The sequence below is a fragment of the Bufo gargarizans genome, chromosome 6, assembly GCF_014858855.1.
Source record: "Bufo gargarizans isolate SCDJY-AF-19 chromosome 6, ASM1485885v1, whole genome shotgun sequence".
NCBI lineage: Eukaryota > Metazoa > Chordata > Amphibia > Anura > Bufonidae > Bufo > Bufo gargarizans.
In genome coordinates this window covers 253857800-253875373 of record NC_058085.1, presented here as the reverse complement: position 1 = coordinate 253875373, position 17574 = coordinate 253857800, and the positions used below count along the sequence as shown (strand labels likewise).

Below are 17574 nucleotides of genomic sequence, written 5' to 3'. Positions count from 1 at the left end.
TCCTCCACTCCACCTTCCACCGTGCCATCATCGCATTCATCTGGCAGAAGGCAGACTTCCGTGGCCCAAATGTTCAAGCGTAAAAAATTGATGACGCCGGATAACCCTCTTGCCCAACGGCTGACTGCTGGTTTGTCGGAACTGCTAGCCCATCTAGTACTGCCATATAAACTGGTGGACTTGGAGGCCTTTAGAAAATTTGTGGCCATTGGCACACCGCAATGGAGGGTCCCCGGAAGGAAATACTTCTCCCTGAAGGGCATCCCAGAGCTATATGGTCACGTTCAGTGGCAAGTGAATATATCTGTCATGGCCTCTGTGTTGTACGCTGTGACACCTTTGCCGTACATGCCGGTTGCAAAGCAGGGTTGTCTGCATGTGTGTTTTTTGCTCCTCTACTCCGGGTTCCTCCTCTGTCTAATACTGGAAGGTTTAACTCCCTGGCTGGGTGTGGTCACTTGTGTTTTATTACCTGTGGCTCCCTGGCTGGAGTCAGTTGTACAGCTGTCGTTGCTGCTGGAGCTCTGCTCCAGTCCAGGGTGTTCTGTCTGCCCAGTCCTTGAGGGCCACCTAGTGGGACATCGATGTCTCCTGTAATGTCTCTCCGTTGTCATCCCTCTCTCCTCCCTTCACTACCCTTGCATATGTTTGGTGATGTTTATGTATGGGTGGTTGTTGTCTTGTCTAGTGGTTGTTACATGTCTGGACCCTTGGTGTTTGTAATCCAGTATGTTTGCTAGACTTGTTCCTGTGTTGTGTACCTCTGGAAGGGGGCTAGTTTCCCAGAGGGGTGAACCATAAGCCTGTATGCAGCGCTGCCTGGGGCTGCCGTGCACCTTGCGGCATGGTGTCCAGGCAATAGCTGGTGTGCTGGATACCTGTGTGTGGGTGTTGTTTGTATGGTGTCCTGTTTGGTGTGTGGGCTCCTGTACTTATGCACGGGTTTCAGTTATGGTGGCTGCGGCAGGTAAGTGTGTTTCTGTGTACTTACCTGCTGATTTAGTTACTGAATATAGTCTCCTACTTTTCCTTGCAACGAGGCCATTTGAGACTCCTGTTCTTCCGTGTCTTGGAAGAACAGGTCATCTCTCCGCTGCTCCTATGAAAGGGATTATCAGGGTATGAGCCATCCTACCATCCAGGTCCGCTCATACAGTGAGGAGTTAGGGTGAGGATTAGGAATGCTTTAGGAGGTGACCTGCTCCCTTATCCCGATGTCCTGGCCTAGCTGCTTCCCCTTTTTTCCTGACATTGTACGGTGGGGGGTTTACCCCATTCCCCACCGTGACAATATTTATGGCACACAATGTCGGTGCCAAGATACATCTGACCGCAGACACGTGGTCTAGCAAACACGGGCAGGGAACGTACATAACTTTTACTGCCCACTGGGTGAACCTTCTACACGACCTTCAAGCATGTAACCCGTGGCTCCCGTGTGGATTTAGTGTTACTGCCAAGGATTGCATGCAGGCCTGCCTCTTCTTCTCCTCCTCCTACTCCATCCTCCGTCTTTTCTGTCAGGTGAATGCCTAATTTTTGGGGCCTGTACTCCAGTGGCCTACAGTAAAAATTGTATCCAGTGACCGCCTAATGTAGCTCCAGCTTTTTCTAGGCTCCATGAGGGCACATTTTTGAGTTTCCCTTTAAGACGCATAAAAATGGCCCCTGATTAAAATATATATCTTTTGTGGGAACTTTTGCCAATGATCCCCCTCTGGTATGTCACTGTCCATGTTGTTGAACTATTTGTGCACTTCTAGTAAGTATTTGGTAACTGCAAATATGACCTGAAGGTTTTTCAGGTTCGCCTGCCATTAAAGTCAATGGGGCCCGCCGCGAACGCGCGGTTCACGAACATTTGTCCCAGCCAATGTTTGTCCATCACTACATAACACTGCCACCACCAGCTTGTGTTTTTGTAGCAGTGGTTAGTGGGTGTTTGTTCTCTAATGTTTCTTGCCTGCCACGCCAACGTCCATCAATTTGATGGAGCAGAAAACGTGATTCATTAGAGAAGGCAACCCTCTGACAATCAGCGTAGGTGCTGGATCACTTGGGCAGTGAGCTGCTCCACTGTAGCGTTTCAGCCTTCCTTCATAGCTGATGTTCACCTCTGATATGAATGTGGTGGTACCACCATGGCAGCACATGAACAGTTCACTAACTGCGTAGTTTCAGTAATAATGCCACCCTTGGCTCAAAAGCCAATAATCACCTCTTTTTGACACTCTTGATAAATTGCCCCTTTATACCCATTTAACTCGACCATGTATATAGATAGATAGACAGAAGAAAGTCTTCAGACCTTTTCACTTTTTCAATTTTTTTATGTTGCGGCCTCCTTGTGCTAAAAACATTAAAAAAATTAAAAAGTTTTACACATCAATGTTCACTCAATACTGCATAATAAGAAAGTGAAAACATTATTTTAGAAATGTTTCCAAATTTATTATAAAGGAAACTTAAATTTTGCATTGACATATGGAAGTATTCAGACCCTTTGCTATGACACTCAAAATTTAGCTCTAGGGGCCTCCCATTTCTCTTGATCATCTTTGAGATGTTTCTACACCATGGCTGGAGTCCATCTGTGGTAAATTCTGTTAACTGGACGTGATTTAGAAAGACACGCCATTGTCTATACACTGTATAAGGTCTTTCAACTGACAATACATATTAGAGCAAAAAACTGTGTAACCCCTGCAGAGAAAGCAGTGGGTCTAGTGGATGCTGCTGCCAATTTCAAGCAGGGACTCATAGCAGCAGACATTAGTGTTGATTCTCCTGAGGTGAAGTGAGCAACATGCCACCCCCAGGTCCCAAATCACATCCTAGGTTCTTAGGAATGCCGAGTGGTGTGGTGCGGCCTAAATAGTTTCTATGTGTGTGATGGTGATCCTACCTGGATACCATCGTTCCCCATGGTTAGACTTCGAAGCAATAAAAGGTAGAGTGGTAGGAGGTAGAGAATAAGTTGAGTCCAGACTTGGTGAAAGTTCAACAGGTTTGAATAAACTTGTTTCCAGACAGTATTCGGTCTTTCTCTTGGTCTCAGCAGGTTTTGAGGTAAACTGGCAGGCAAACTTGAATTTTCTGCTTTATCTCTCTGCTGTGCTAAATTCAGGCTTTTGTCTGAAAGCTGGACTGTATAACGGTTCTGGTACCTTTGGAGTGGGGTACCTTTGGCTGTTGACCCCCTTGTAATACCCTGTCTGTTTAATCTGTAAGGAGTCAAAGTGATTCTCATCCCCTTCCAACTCCAAGGAAGGAATTAAAACAGCAGCAATCTTAGAGACAGCAGCATGACTGAGAGATCTCCACAGACAGAAGTGTGCCCTGCTTCTGTGCAGACATTACAGAACAGTCCTGACAGCTCCTGTGATTCCTGTATGAGAAGAGAAATCTCAATTGCTGCATTAACCCTACAGTACAGCCCAGACAGCTCCTGTGTTTCCAGTGTAAGAAGGGAAAGCTCAGCTGCTGCATTAATCCTTCAGCACAACCCAGACAGCTCCTGTGTTTCCAGTGTGAGTAACTCCACTGACATCCAGGCTTCTTAATGCTTTTATTGTATTATGTTTATGTTCACCCTTTCCCAAATAATGTTGTTGATCAGTTAACTCCTTCCTGGGGTGAGTGTGTACTAAGCTGGGCAGGGGTTTCCCAAGTTGGCCCCTGGCAGAAAAGGAAGGCCCTCCTGCCATCCTATAGAGCACCAGGCAAGATTTGGGTGGAGGCACTGCGCAATAGTGAGGTGAGAATCACCATGCACCCTGCCTACCGAGGGCTGCCTAAATGGGTGTTACAGTGAAGGCACTGCTGAGATCGACAAAAACAGCTGACATGGAAACTTTCCATGACAGAGAGGTGTACACGTGGTTTGAACAGACAAGCGCTGCTGAAGAATATAGTTTTGCAGTGTGTGGTGAACTCCTCGATGTGTCTGATGATGACATACTGCAGATCGTGAATGTGCTTCATGGGATTGTCCACCCTAAAGTGGCTGGCCGCCGAAATGAATAGCGACAGAAAAGGATTTACAGAGAGAATACTTCCCATCTGGAATAGCTGTGCCCCTAGAACATGGACAGAAGTGGAAGATCATATGGCCTATAAGGCCCACAGTAACTTCACCTCAGGATCCATGCTTTCGGGATAGGAGGCCCAGTTGGTGTTTACCTCCTACTCCACCTCGTGCCAGGTCTGAGGAGACCTCTGCTACTGCTGATGTACTTATGGAAACCATGGAGAAGTTAGTAATACAGTTGTCACCCCTATCCCAGCACGACACATGGAAAGATGTTGCCCTGCAGTATCTAGAAGAGTGGTAGTGTACTGATTGTGCAAGGAAGCAGATAATAGTGGATAATTTAAATGGTCTGTCTATGGAAGTGGTCCAGGCTGAGTGGCGGAGTAAGTCCCAAGCAACTTCCCAAGACTATATGCACTTCAGGATGCTTTTGGGCCCCCAAAGGATGCTGTGGAGCTGCTCTATAAGCTCTGTACTACCTAACAAGATCTTGGCAAGAAGATGTCTGACTATCTTTACAGACTAGACAAACTGGTTCAGAGGATAGTATCCAAAGGAGGGAATAGCCCAGCAGAAGTTGAGCAATGCTGCCTTGATCAAGTACTACATGGAGCTCTGACCCATGATCCTATTGCTCAAATACTGAGGTGCTGTGATAAAAAGAAGATCCTCCTTTCCTTCCCTCAACTACTTAAGGAGGTGTGACAAGAGAAAGTTGCTTTGGCAGCCGGGGAGCAGAAATCCATGAGAGTGGCAGTCTCACAACAGATTGCTGAGGCAGTCACTGAAAGACCCCAGAAATCCCCAAGGAAGATAGGTGATAATCCTCCGAGGACTTGAGACAGGAAGACAGAAGGATGCTTTGTGTGTAGGGATCCCAGCCATGCTGCTCGGCAGTGCCTGAAGAAGCGGAGTTCCAAGGAGTCTGTATCTTTCTATTTGGAGAAAGGTGGATGTCTGCTTGGAATGAGGTATTTGAGAAGCTGATATCCTGCCTAACCCATGCCCCGGTGGCCTGAAAGGAACACTCTGAAGACAAAAGAGTTCCTAGAAGTAAGGAATGGGCTACTGTATCAAGTGACCAAGTGGTGGACTGGAGAGATCCAAAGGCAGCTGGTGCTTCCTGCTTGTTTCAGGGACGTGATTCTGAAGGCTTTGCATGATGACCACAGACATCTTTAGGTTGAGAAGACAACTGGTCTCGTGGCAGACAGATTTTACTGGCCAAGAATGGAAGCCGACATTGAGGGTTACTCCAAGTCCTGTGCACGCTGTGTCCAGAGAAAGACTCTGCTCAGTTGATCAGCCCTTCTTGTCAACACCACCAGTGAGGGCCCTTAAATCTAGAGTGCATTGATTTAATCTCCATTGAGCCTGACGAGGGTGTCAGAAATGTATTGTTGGTCACTAGCCATTTCACCCTTTATGCCCAAGCGTACTTTACAAAGATCAGAGGGCAGTCACTGTGGCAAAACATTGTCAGAGAAGTTCTTTGTACATTATGGACTGCCATCCCGCATCCACACTGACCAAGGAAAAGACTTTGAGAGCCAGCTGATTAAGGAGCTGTGTGAGATCTGTGGGATCAAGAAGTCTATAACCACACCTTTCCACCCTCAGGCGATCCTCAAACAGAAAGGTTCAACTGTACCTTATCAACAAGTTGGGCACTCTAGACCCCAAGCAGAAAGGACGCTGGAGCCGGCACATAAGTCAGCTAGTTCATGCCTACAATTGTACAACTGGCTACTCCCCTTACTTCTTCATGTTCGGAGGGAAGCTCAACTACCATTAGATATTAGTTTTGGAGTATCACCTGACCAATCAGGTGTCACAGTTAAAAGAGGAATTGAAGGAGGCTTACAGATTGGCTGACTAGGTTTCTGGTCATTCAGGAAGGCAAAGCAAGATCCAGTATGACCACAGAGTCAGAGAGCAGGTTCTGCAGCCTGGGGATAGAGTCCTCAATCAACAGCGGTGTCTTCATCTTAAGCATAAGCTTGCTGATCTATGGCATCCAGAACCATATTTGGTGGTAGAAAAGCTGGCTAGTGTTTCAGCATACAGGCGAGGCCTGAGAGTGGAGGTAGGACCATGAAAACCTTTAATCATGAGCACCTGTTACCTGTGGGTCAGAATGTCTAATGGCAATAGTCACAACCATAACAAAATATGAAAAAAGGGTGAAAGGGTTTGAAGACTTTCTGAATGCACTGTAGGTAGGTTCTGTCTCATAACTATATGCTTGACATTAGGCGCACATTAACGGCAGGGGAGTCCGGCAGGCTGTTCCGGCGGGTGAACAGCCTGTCGGATTCATCTTGCCGCTAGTTCACGTGTGCCCCCAGACTGAGGCTCTGTCCCCATTGACTATAATGGGGGCTGGGGCCGAGTTCTGGTGGCAGCACGGCATCGCACATCGAGAGGCAGCTGGACTAAAAACTACGAAATGCAGTACTTTTAGTTCGACTGCCTCTCGTCGTGCGCTGCCGTGCTGCTGCCGGAACTCCACCCCTTCCCAATTATAGTCAATGGAGATGAAACAGCAGTCATGGGGCACACGTGAACTAGTGGCAGGACAGATACGACAGGCTGTTCACCTGCCGAAACAGCCTGCCGGACTCCCCTGCCGCTAGTGTGAAACTTACCTTAAAGGGAGAGTGGGACTTTGTTATATTTCGTATTACTGACATTTTGCTCACACAACACCATGACTATTGAAGTGATGCTCCACCTAAAGCCACTATAAAAGGATACATTTGAGATAATTTTAATAATGATGGCCAAACCAGTCTCAGCTCTTACTGGTAATGGGAATGTCATCAATAAACCTATGAAATGTCCTCACATGTATGAACAAGACATAACTAAACACGGAGATCTTCACATCATTATCATTTCACATCTGCTGCTAAAAGGAGTGATCACAATAATCATGTTATAATAGGTCTTTGCAGTCACCTATTACACAGGGTGGAGCTTTACTACCATTGTGACATTATGACTGCATAATGTGGTTAGAGACTCAAGGATAAAGCCTGGTGGCTCAGAGCTTGGCTTGGTTACGCTGCAGCACTAGGGTACTGGTTTCAAATACAACAAAGGACAACATTTTCCAGGAGTTTCTAGGTGCTCTCCCTTGGTTCTTGTGGGTTTCCCCTGGGTGCTCCAATTTCCTTCCACACTTTAAAAGCAGGTTAAATGGAATTGGTCCCAGTATGTGTCAGTTATTGGGAAATTACATTTTAAGCTCCTGAGGACTGATGTGAGTGGTGACAAGCTCTGTACAGTGCTGCGGTATGCTGGATAAGCAGCGATAAATAAGATGGTAAATAATTATGCCTTATCTTGCGGTGGTTTCCAGGCATGGTGAAGTTTAACTGCCCTGAGTGGAGCACAGAGTGGGGATCTTGTTCTACTGACTGTGGCATTGGGATCTCTTTAAGAGTGACCAACCAGAATTCATTCTGCAGACTGGAGAGCCAGAGCCGCCTGTGCATGGTGAGACCCTGTGGAGACTTCTCAGCTAGCAGAGTAAGTGTTATTGATGGAATTCTAAACTCCATGACAATGACCATGTTCCATATCTTCATGAAATGTGATATCAAATGATTTATACATGGGGTCAGCATGACAACACTGCAGGTCCCCCCCAAACCTAACCCATAATGATCTACTAATAATCTAACCCTATATAACTTTGTGTCCTTGGTACCAGAAGATATATGCTGACAAATATTCTTACTTCAGACAGGAGCTCCTTGTGTCCCCGTTGTACAATCCTCTCATCCAGTCAGGTTGGAATTCCCAGGCTGCATCAGTGTCCACAACTTTTTCCCCAGATTCTGTGGCTCATGTGGTTTGAGGAAATGTGTCCCACATCAGACGACAACAGAGATGGTGGAATTTAAGTGTAAATCAGGATTATTCAGAAAATTAATGATGATGATCCTCTCATGTGTCTGTTACTAGTGAAATGACCTCTATGCAAGCAAGTCATCAAGAACATACAATGGAGGCACCAAATGTACAACTATGTAAGGAAGTCACATCCTCACAATATGATCTGCCCAGGCCTTGGATTTACAGAAGGAGAATAGATCCTGTTATTAGTCAGACGCATTCCATGAAGACGCTCCCAGAACAGAACTATGATGGACGCAAAGTGACTTTCTCTATGACAGATATATAAGACAATGAAGGCTGCAATATGAATTTAACCATTTCAGACTCCATTGTTTTATACAGTGTTGCTTTGTAATGACTGCACAATCAGACTATACAGAATTACTAAACTTCAGTAATTGCTAAATTGCTTAATTTATTAGATGGTCTCTTAATGTTAGGGCTCATTCAGACGGCCGTATGCTGTCCGCAAAAATACTGAATGCTATCCGTTTTTTTGCGGATCCGCAAAAAAACGGATCCGCAAAAAAACGGATAGCATTCAGTATTTTTGCTGACCCATAGACTTCAATAGGGCCATGTCCTGATTTTCACGGACAAGTATAGGACATGTTTCATTTATTTTGCGGAACCTTGGAATAGAAAAGGGCCCCATAGAAGTGAATAGGTCAGCATCTAATCCGCAAAAAAACGGATCCGCATTTTTGCGGATAGCATACGGCCGTCTGAATGAGCCCTAACACTGGGTAGGGTCTAGTAAATTTGTACCATGTTGGAAAGTGGGGGGTTTAGTAAATGTGTCCCATTATGGAAAGTGGGGAGGTCTAGTAAATTAGTCCATTGTTGGAAAGTGGGGATCTAGTAAAATTGTCCCTTGTTCAGGGGCGGACTGGGAACTTAAAGTGGCTCTAGAAAAAACTGGCCCTAATGTTGTAGGTGGGTCCAAATTGACAGAAGATGGAGCAACACAAGTAGATGGTGCCAATGCAAGTTGACAGGGCCAGTAATACCATAGTGCAGCACAGAATACCATACCACAGAACTAAATACCACAGTGAAGCACAAAATACTTCCCCAGAAGCTGTCCCATTGTGGTGGCCATAGGTAGCTGCTACATTCTATCTTCCCCCTCCTCCTCTAATTGTCTCTAACATTGATAAGGAACAGGGGGCTTAGGAGGTGAGATGTGAGCCACAACATCAAGCCAGGACTACATTCAGCACGCTGCCTGGACTTCCCCCAGTAGTACATACCCAGTCAGCAGCAATGAATTGGGCTTGGGTGACCCTATGGGCATCAGCCCACTGGGAAAACTCCCTGTAGGGTCTACGGCCAGTCCGCCCCTGCCCATGTTGGAAAGTGGGGTGGTCACAACACTTTAAAATGTGTCCATTGCTGGTGAGTATCTGCACAGATTAGGGAGGGGAATTTTAAGGTGAACTGACAACGAGCTATAAGAAGTACCCTAGATATAAGGTCTAGTAAAGGAGCAGTATTAAATTAGAAGGAAGGAAATGTTTTCTTTCCATTAACATCACCCCTCCTGTCTATATATCTGCTAGCAGAGTGAATGGGGCTGAGCTGCAATATCAGACACTATCATGGACAGGAGGGGCAATATGTCTGTAAAGACCCTTCTGTCTATGTCACACAATCCCATTAAATTCTTAGGTCATGTTTCCATGGTAGATTTTTTACCACAGAAAAATTATCTGGGAAATTTGCTGCAGAAGTCCATGTCTGATGGTTGTATGCCTGCTGCTGATTTGTATACCTGCTGTGGATTTGCAGTTTGAATTGCGGTGAGGCTTACCTCCTGGCATGGCTTCCATGTGGAATCTGCCTGAAGAATTTTCATGTCTGCAGCGGACAATTCTGTGGTCATGTGAACTACACTTTGGATTCCCATTAAAAACAATAGGAGATGCTGACTTTACGTATTGCCTATATTACCTTACACTTACCAGTGTTACTTGGCAGATTTGCGCTGTATGTATGATATTGCTGTTCTGTATTGCAGTTTTGTTCCTATGGTGACACCTACCTCTTCTTAATGTGATTACTAAAATATGTCACATCTTTGTTCCTGTGCATGTTTTCTTTCCGAAAATGTGATAAATCAATAAAATTCTTCAAAGAGAAAACAATGGTAGTTGGTCTGCATGTGGATTCTGGCACGGAATCCAAAATGAAAATCCTTATGGAAAATCATCAATGTGAACATGCCTTTAGTCTTTATCTAGATTTAAAGGGAGTACCCTATGTAACCCATAGCTTCCTAACGTAATCAAAACCATACCTTTCTTAGCATTATCCTTATTTCTGAAATCCGATTAGAATGCTTATGATGCCCCAAAATGCTCAGTGGTGCATTAATAACGGTTCCAAGAGCCCAAGTCTGCCTACTGCAAGAGCCCAAGCCTGCCCCTTCACTTGATATGAGTACCTCACCTTATGCCATCCAGTCTGCCTCCTCCTCTGTGAGGTTACAATCATTATACAACTCATCCCACCTGGTCCGCGAGATCTTGCGTAAGCGCAAAATAGGATGCTGTTTGCGCTTGTGCATTGAATTCCCTGCAGTGGGCATAGGTCTCACTGGACTTACGGCACATGTGCCGAGCCACAGAACAAGTTGGCCAAATGGGTGGAGTTTTATGTTGTTTCTTCTTCCGTGGGTCTTCCTTGATTTTTGGAGGATCCATGGACATGAAAAATGAAAAAAAAATCTAAGTCAAGTTTGCCTTTGAAATGATAGGAAAAAACGGACACGGATCACGGACGCGGATGACAATCTTGTGTGCATCCGTGATTTTTCACGGACCCATTGACTTGAATGGGTCCGTGAACTGTTGGCCGTGAAAAAAATAGGACAGGTCATATTTTTTTCACGGACTGGAAACACGAATCACGGATGCGGATGCCAAACGGTGCATTTTATGATTTTTGCACGGACCCATTGAAAGTCAATGGGTCAGCGGAAAAAAACGGAAAACGGAACAATGGCCGCGGATGCACACAACGGTCGTGTGCATGAGGCCTTACACCTAGAGGCTCAGTTCTCTCTGCAACTGCCACGGCAGTAAAAACATCAGAATGCACGGCCCTTTCAAATCAAAGTGAAGAGGGCGCGGCAGTTGCAGAGAGAGCTGAGCCGTTGCTCCTATAGGCTAATTTGCATATATTAAAACATCATTTTTTACATGAAATTGCACTGCGGAAACGACACAGCATTAACTCCATATGTGGCCGTACCCTGAAAGTGGAGGAGTCAGGTAATGGAAGACATTCCCAGAGATGGGAATTAGTTGAATGGAGAGTTATGTAGACTATAATCCATATTCACAATGCCTCTACTCGCATTTGAGAAACTTGGGAAATTTTTGTGCACAAGAGGTCAAAGAATACCATGAATGGAATATTATCAAGAAGGTAAGAAAATGTAGGTGGAGCACAAATATAGCCATGTAAACAAAGCCCACAGCCGGGAGTATGCAGAGTAATAAAGCCTGTCAATGATTTACCCCAAACAGTATCAGAGGTTCCTCATAAGATCCCATAAAATGTCACATGAATGCTTGGAAGCTCTAGACAGATCCTGTCCCAAATAATGTATAATCCATCTGAGTTATGGAGAAGGACAGGTCCAGAGCAGTAATCTTTCACCCACAGGGCACACTAATACTGGGAAGCCTGAGGCTGCACTACTGAAAGCTTCTGATGTCCCTCAGGCACAGTGTTGTTATGGAGATCATACATGGATCCAAAATACCATCAATAGTGGCAGGTATATGCATGTATGTGTGGACTTTAACATATTAAATTTTGGATCCACACAACCACTGCACCTTACAGACAAAGGGTAACGTCTTGTCTCTCAAGAGTGCATCCACAGGCATTAAAATCTCCTTCTGCATTTAGAATTTTCTAACTTTCCACCAAAGTTTTTAAAACAGGAAATAAAGTTCACCCTAATACACTGAGTATTGATTGTGACCAGTAAACTGATCAGAAAAGAAGTCGCAACCAGCAGAGAAGTGTGGAATGTCATATAGGTTACATAAGCTACCAGAGGTGATAATCGTGTGTCCGAAGCGTAGAAGTGCGAATACTTCTTAGTTCATTTTTATTTATTATGTATCCATCATCTTGTAGTTGGTAGTGATGAGCTGCAGGGGTTATATTCGAATTTGTGATATTTTGCTGATATTTTGTAGAATATGGGTCGTGAATTCGAATATTCGTTATATTTTACATTCTTTTTTTTTTACTCGAAAATCTGCAAGGTAATGATCGCGTAATATGCTTAAGTTGCTTGGCCCACAAGCAACTTAAGCAGGGAGGAATTATGACTTCAGATGGAAAAAAAAATTATAAATATTCTAAAATACAAATATATTCCTCCCTTCTTAAGTTGCTTGTGGGCCAATGACTCATTGGCCCACAATCAAGAAGCAGGGAGGAATCATGTGTTCAGATGGAAAAAATATTCGATATGACAAATATATAGCACTATGTTTAAAATATTCGCAAATTCTCGAAGTGGCGATATTCGAGATAAAAATTTGCTTTTCGAATATTCGTGCTCAACACTAGTAGTTGGTATGTAACTGAGGCATGAATGGACTGGATGTGGGCAAGGTTGCTTTGACCTACCAAATTCTACAGGATTATCCAGTAATGCAAGGCTCTGACACATATAGGTACACAGAGGTCCATCAGAAGACAACCACATTTGTAGGTGACATTAAGGAATTTATTTGCCCATGTCACCATGGAGTTTGGGCTCCTGGAACAGAATGCGATAGGGGCAAAAGGGTCTGTGCAGAGTGGTAACACTTCTTGGCAGAGGTTTGAGTGGGTGGGGCAGACACTACTTGGCAGGATTCTATGGTGGTACTGGGGCACACTGGTAGGACTTGGGAATTCACCAGAACTAGTGGCAGGAAAAGAGGAGCATTGCAGGGGGAAGACATCACTTGGTAGGTACAATATGGGGAAGAGGTAGTGCTCTGTGAGTGGGGTGGGGATACAAAGTATAAGGTATCTGACGATACTGGGTGGAAGGAACAGAAAGGAGCAAGGGGAGGAAAAACCTGCCAGACAGAGGCTCTGTAGTGGGAGGGAGACAATAGAAAACACTACTTGGCAGTGAAGGAAGTATTAGGTTGCCTAGGGCTCTGGTGGGGACGGTAGGGGTTAGACATTGGGTGCCAGGGGCTCTGTGGGGGAGAAGAATCATAAAAATCATCCCACTGAAGGTACTGCCTTGTAAGGAGGGTGAACTATATAATCTCCATTTTTTGCAACACTTGGACTGCGGTTATATCCTTTAACCTAAGATGCATCATTTATGGAGTTCTGGCGTAAAAATTTGCCTCAAAGTAAGCCAACCAATAGTTAGTATGGAGCCCCTGTGATCTGGAGCAGGTCTAGACAGCCTGTCTAAGCTACACCATGGATTGGGCCTTTGTGCGGCTTTAGAACTACAATTTGAGTAGTATTGGTGGTGTTGTCTTTACGGCCCCAAATGAAATTAAAACAGAAAATGGCCACCAGCATTCAACCTCTTGCTGATGCACTGACCAGCCTTGCCAACTACGCCACTTTCCTCCTTTCCACATTGGGGTAGCAGCAAGTTAATGCAGAAAAGACCTGAAAGAAGGAGAAAAGGAGGTGGATTCTGAATGAAGTGGTGGGAGAGTTCTGAGTCTACCCTTCTTCATCTGGACTGGACAGAAGCCAGCAGAAGCTGAGGCGCAGCAACAGTGCTGACGCAATGTGTACAGTGGGACGAATGGAGGGAGAGCCCCCTAAAGCTTAGGGTACTTTCACACTTGCGTTGTTTGATTCCCGTTGCCTGAACTGCCTGCCTGATCAGGCAAACTGTATGCAAACACATGTTATTTTTTTTACTGATCAGGTATTTTTCAGACTGATCAGGATCCTGAGCAGTCTGAAAAATGCCTGATCAGTCCCAAAAATGCATTGCAAAACCGGATCCGGTATTTTTCCGGTGTCATCAGGCAAAACGGATCTGGTATTTTCTCATTTTTAAAGGTCTGCGCATGCGCAGACCGGAAGGCCGGATCCGGCATTCCGGTACTAATACACTTACAGATTGCAAAATACATTACAAAAATGCTGGATCCGGCATTTAGGCAAGTCTTCAGTTTTTTTCGCCTGAGATAAAATCGTAGCATGCTACGGTTTTCTCTTTTGCCTGATCAGTCAAAATGACTGAACTGAAGACATCCTGATGCATCCTGAACGGATTACTCTGAATTCAGAATGCATGGGGATAATCCTGATCAGGATTCTTCCGGCATAGAGCCCCTGTGACGGAACTCTATGCCGGAAAAGAATAACGCTAGTGTGAAAGTAGCCATAGTTATTAGTTATCTTAGTATTTCATTATTTTTAACTTCTAGTTAATGGCAACTTTCTCTTCCTCCTCCCTTTACATGAATCCTTGGTTCAACTTGGGGAACTTATGTGTTTTTTCAACAGTATTAACTATGTAACCTCAGTTACCTGCATAAGACAGATACTTTAGAAAGACAGATGGAAGGAGTACCACAACCCACATTATTGCTACTATCCATACATTGCTATTCGGGAAGAATTGCACTTGGATTTGTGTTGTGATGCTGTCGGATGTACTACTGCATTACTGCACTTTAGTAAAGAGAGACTTATATCATCCGCCGGCCACTGCTTTCACACTACTGCCTTGTCTATGGTTCTGGCACCCTCCACACAGCTGGGATGGACTGGCCTTCCGATCTAGGACTACACCCTGCAGTTGGGAACTGCAGAAAGTTTATTGAGAGAGATTGCACATATTTGGTCAACATAGGGAGATTGCTAGTACCTGAAGAGGGCTATCATTACAGCCTCCTCCTATATGCAGCCTTTGGGAAAAACCTACCCTTTGAAATACTGCAGAACTGTGCCTATTGCTTATTGATACTGCAACCCCCATCATCTACTCAGTAAACAGAGACTCTATTTATTCTAACCAAATGGGCCTGGTCATTGCCTCCACCACCCGCTTACCCTCCTGCCTTGCACCCTGCTAACCATCCACCTAAGGGCTCATGCATATGAACGTATTTTTAAGCCTCGCCCCTGGGAACCCCCCGAACCCACACGGAAACACCCACTTGTGGGCGGGGTTTGCGTTAGCGCCACCAATATTTTCAGCCTGGGACAATGCAAATTTGCCAGGACTGTCTCTGAAAATCAGGAACAGTCCTGGCAAATTCAGGACAGTTGGCAGCTATGCACAGTCCAGCAGCGCGATCTGTGCCTGCAGGGCTGAATGGCGAAGCAGGGAGAGGACGACTGGAGGAGCGAAGGAGCTGAGCAGTCAGTAAGTGAAAGGACTGCCGGCTACCTGGTGCTCTAACAATAAGGGCTTCCATCTGTATTTATGGAAAGTAAACACTCATTGCATCCGGTAACCCCCTGACAGCTGTTACCCGAGACGGATCGCCCTCGCCCCCCCCTCCTTTTGGCACATCACTGCTCCTATGTACAGTCCTATAAAGTATACTGCACCCCAGGTATAGTCCTATATACTACACTGCACCCCACATATAGTCCTATGTAGTATACTGCACCCCCACATATAGTACACTGCACCGTTTATAATACTGTATATTATACTGCACCTCCATACTGTATATTAATTAGAGATAGAATTTTGTTTTATTCTGGAAATTGTCTAAAATGTTACATTGTAGATAATATCTATACCATCATCTCACATGCAACATATTACACCCATTTTCTTTATCTCACACACAATGTATTACTCCTATTATCTCATATACAATGTATTACTCTCATTATCTATATCTCACATGCAATGTATCACACCCATCATCTCTATAACACATGCAATGTATCATTCCCATCATTTCATATGCAAGGTATTACTTCCATCATCTCTCACATACAATGTATCATTTCCATTGTCTATCTCACACACAATGTATCACTCCCATTATCTAGTACACAATCCTAGGGCCCACCAGTAAAATATATTCTGGGGCCTACTGTTTAGCTACATGCAAATACTACCTGAACCCCTTTTTAAAATCCTTAAATATATATACATGATATGGAGGGATCTGCGGAAGACACACTATTGTGGGTGGCTCTGCGGCAGACACAAGCACTGATATGGGAGGTTCGGCAGATTACGCACTGTTATGGGGGGGATCTGTGCATGACAATGTTATGGGGCTATAGCTCCCCTCATCCTTAAGAATGCATCCTGGCACTGCAGTACATGAATACATTCTTAAGGATGAGAGGGCTATTGTCGCATTTAATATAAACACTTACCAGTAAACTCCAATTACGGAACAGTCCTTCAACAGAGTTTATATTAAATATGACTAGAACTCCCCTCATCCTTAAAGGGATTCTGTCATGAGATTTGAGCCCTATAAGCTAAACATACGCCCATGTCCGTACTAATAACATGAATCCTAAACTGCCACTGCTTGTGGCTCTATTAGCTAAAAAAACTGGTTTTTATAACCTGTCAATCACCTACCTAAGGTGTCCAAGGGGTTTTACGTTAATCCAGGGTGCCCGCCCGCACCCCTCGCCGTCTGGTGCCCAGCGCCGCCTTCCTCAACGAAGCCGCTGCCAGGCCTGTCAGAGGGACGGGGGGATTGCGGAGGCGGCGCTGGGGTGAGGAAGGTGGCGCTTGGCACCAGACGGCGAGGGATGCGGGCGGGCACCCTGGATTAACGTAAAACCCCTTGGATACCTTAGGTAGGTGAGTGACAGCTTATAAAAACCTGTTTTGGGGGCTAATAGAGCCACAAGCAGGTTTAATAAGGGCAGTTTAGGATTCATGTTATTAGTACGGACATGGCCATATGTTTAGCTTATAGGGCACAAATCTGATGACAGAGTCCCTTTAAGAATACCACCGTGTACTGCAATGGGTGCATTCCTATGGATGTGGGGGTTATAGTCACGTTTAATATAAAGATTTATTCCAATAATGGTACAGTTCCTGGACAGTGTTTATATTAATTGTGACTATAACCCCCCTCATCCTTAAGAATACATCCATGTACTGGCCCCACATAGCCAGGAGGGAGTAAGCTAATTGGTGGGGACGGCAGAGCAGCAGTTCCGGCCGGCGCTCCCCACCAATCAGCGTGACATGCATGGCAGCAGTGCAGAGGAGAAGGAGAATGGCTCTCGTCTCTCCTCCTCCTCTGGAACGGACCTCGGCTGCAGATAAAGGACATGCGGGCTGGCGGCATTCAGCAGAATGTTTTACTACCGCCGACGGCTCCTGAGTGCTTCATACCCGCTGCCCGTCCCACACTTCTTCTATGGACTAAAGGGGTATAACTACTGTGTGGGAGCACTAAGAAGGCATAACTAACCTGACTAGCCGTGGGAGAGGGGTTGCGGAGAAGTTGCTCGGGAGGTGGCCCAATAAATAATTTGCTGTGGGGCCCAGTTTTTTCTAGTTACATCCCTGACCTGGAGGGCTTTCCAGGAGCCTCTCTGACCTCTTCTTCGAAGATGAAAAGAGTTGCTGAGGGAGTAATACTGGGCTTGATGTGTAGTGCTCAGAGCTTGCTGCTCTTTTCCTG

General features: G+C 45.2%; 1 protein-coding gene across 2 annotated transcripts in view; it reads left to right on the top strand.

Moving 5' to 3' along the window:
* CCN5 (cellular communication network factor 5) overlaps positions 1-8443 on the top strand; it is a 28618-nt gene extending 20175 nt beyond the window's left edge. The window contains exons 4-5 of one of the 2 annotated variants that reach the window (XM_044298616.1): positions 7398-7567; positions 8006-8443. In XM_044298616.1, the coding sequence (XP_044154551.1) occupies positions 7398-7567; positions 8006-8008 (173 nt within the window). In that variant the 3' untranslated portion in view covers positions 8009-8443. Of the gene's footprint in view, positions 1-7397; positions 7568-7783 lie in introns of both variants that reach the window. The other variant, XM_044298615.1, reaches the window with a different exon arrangement.
* Positions 8444-17574: the final 9131 nt, after the last annotated feature.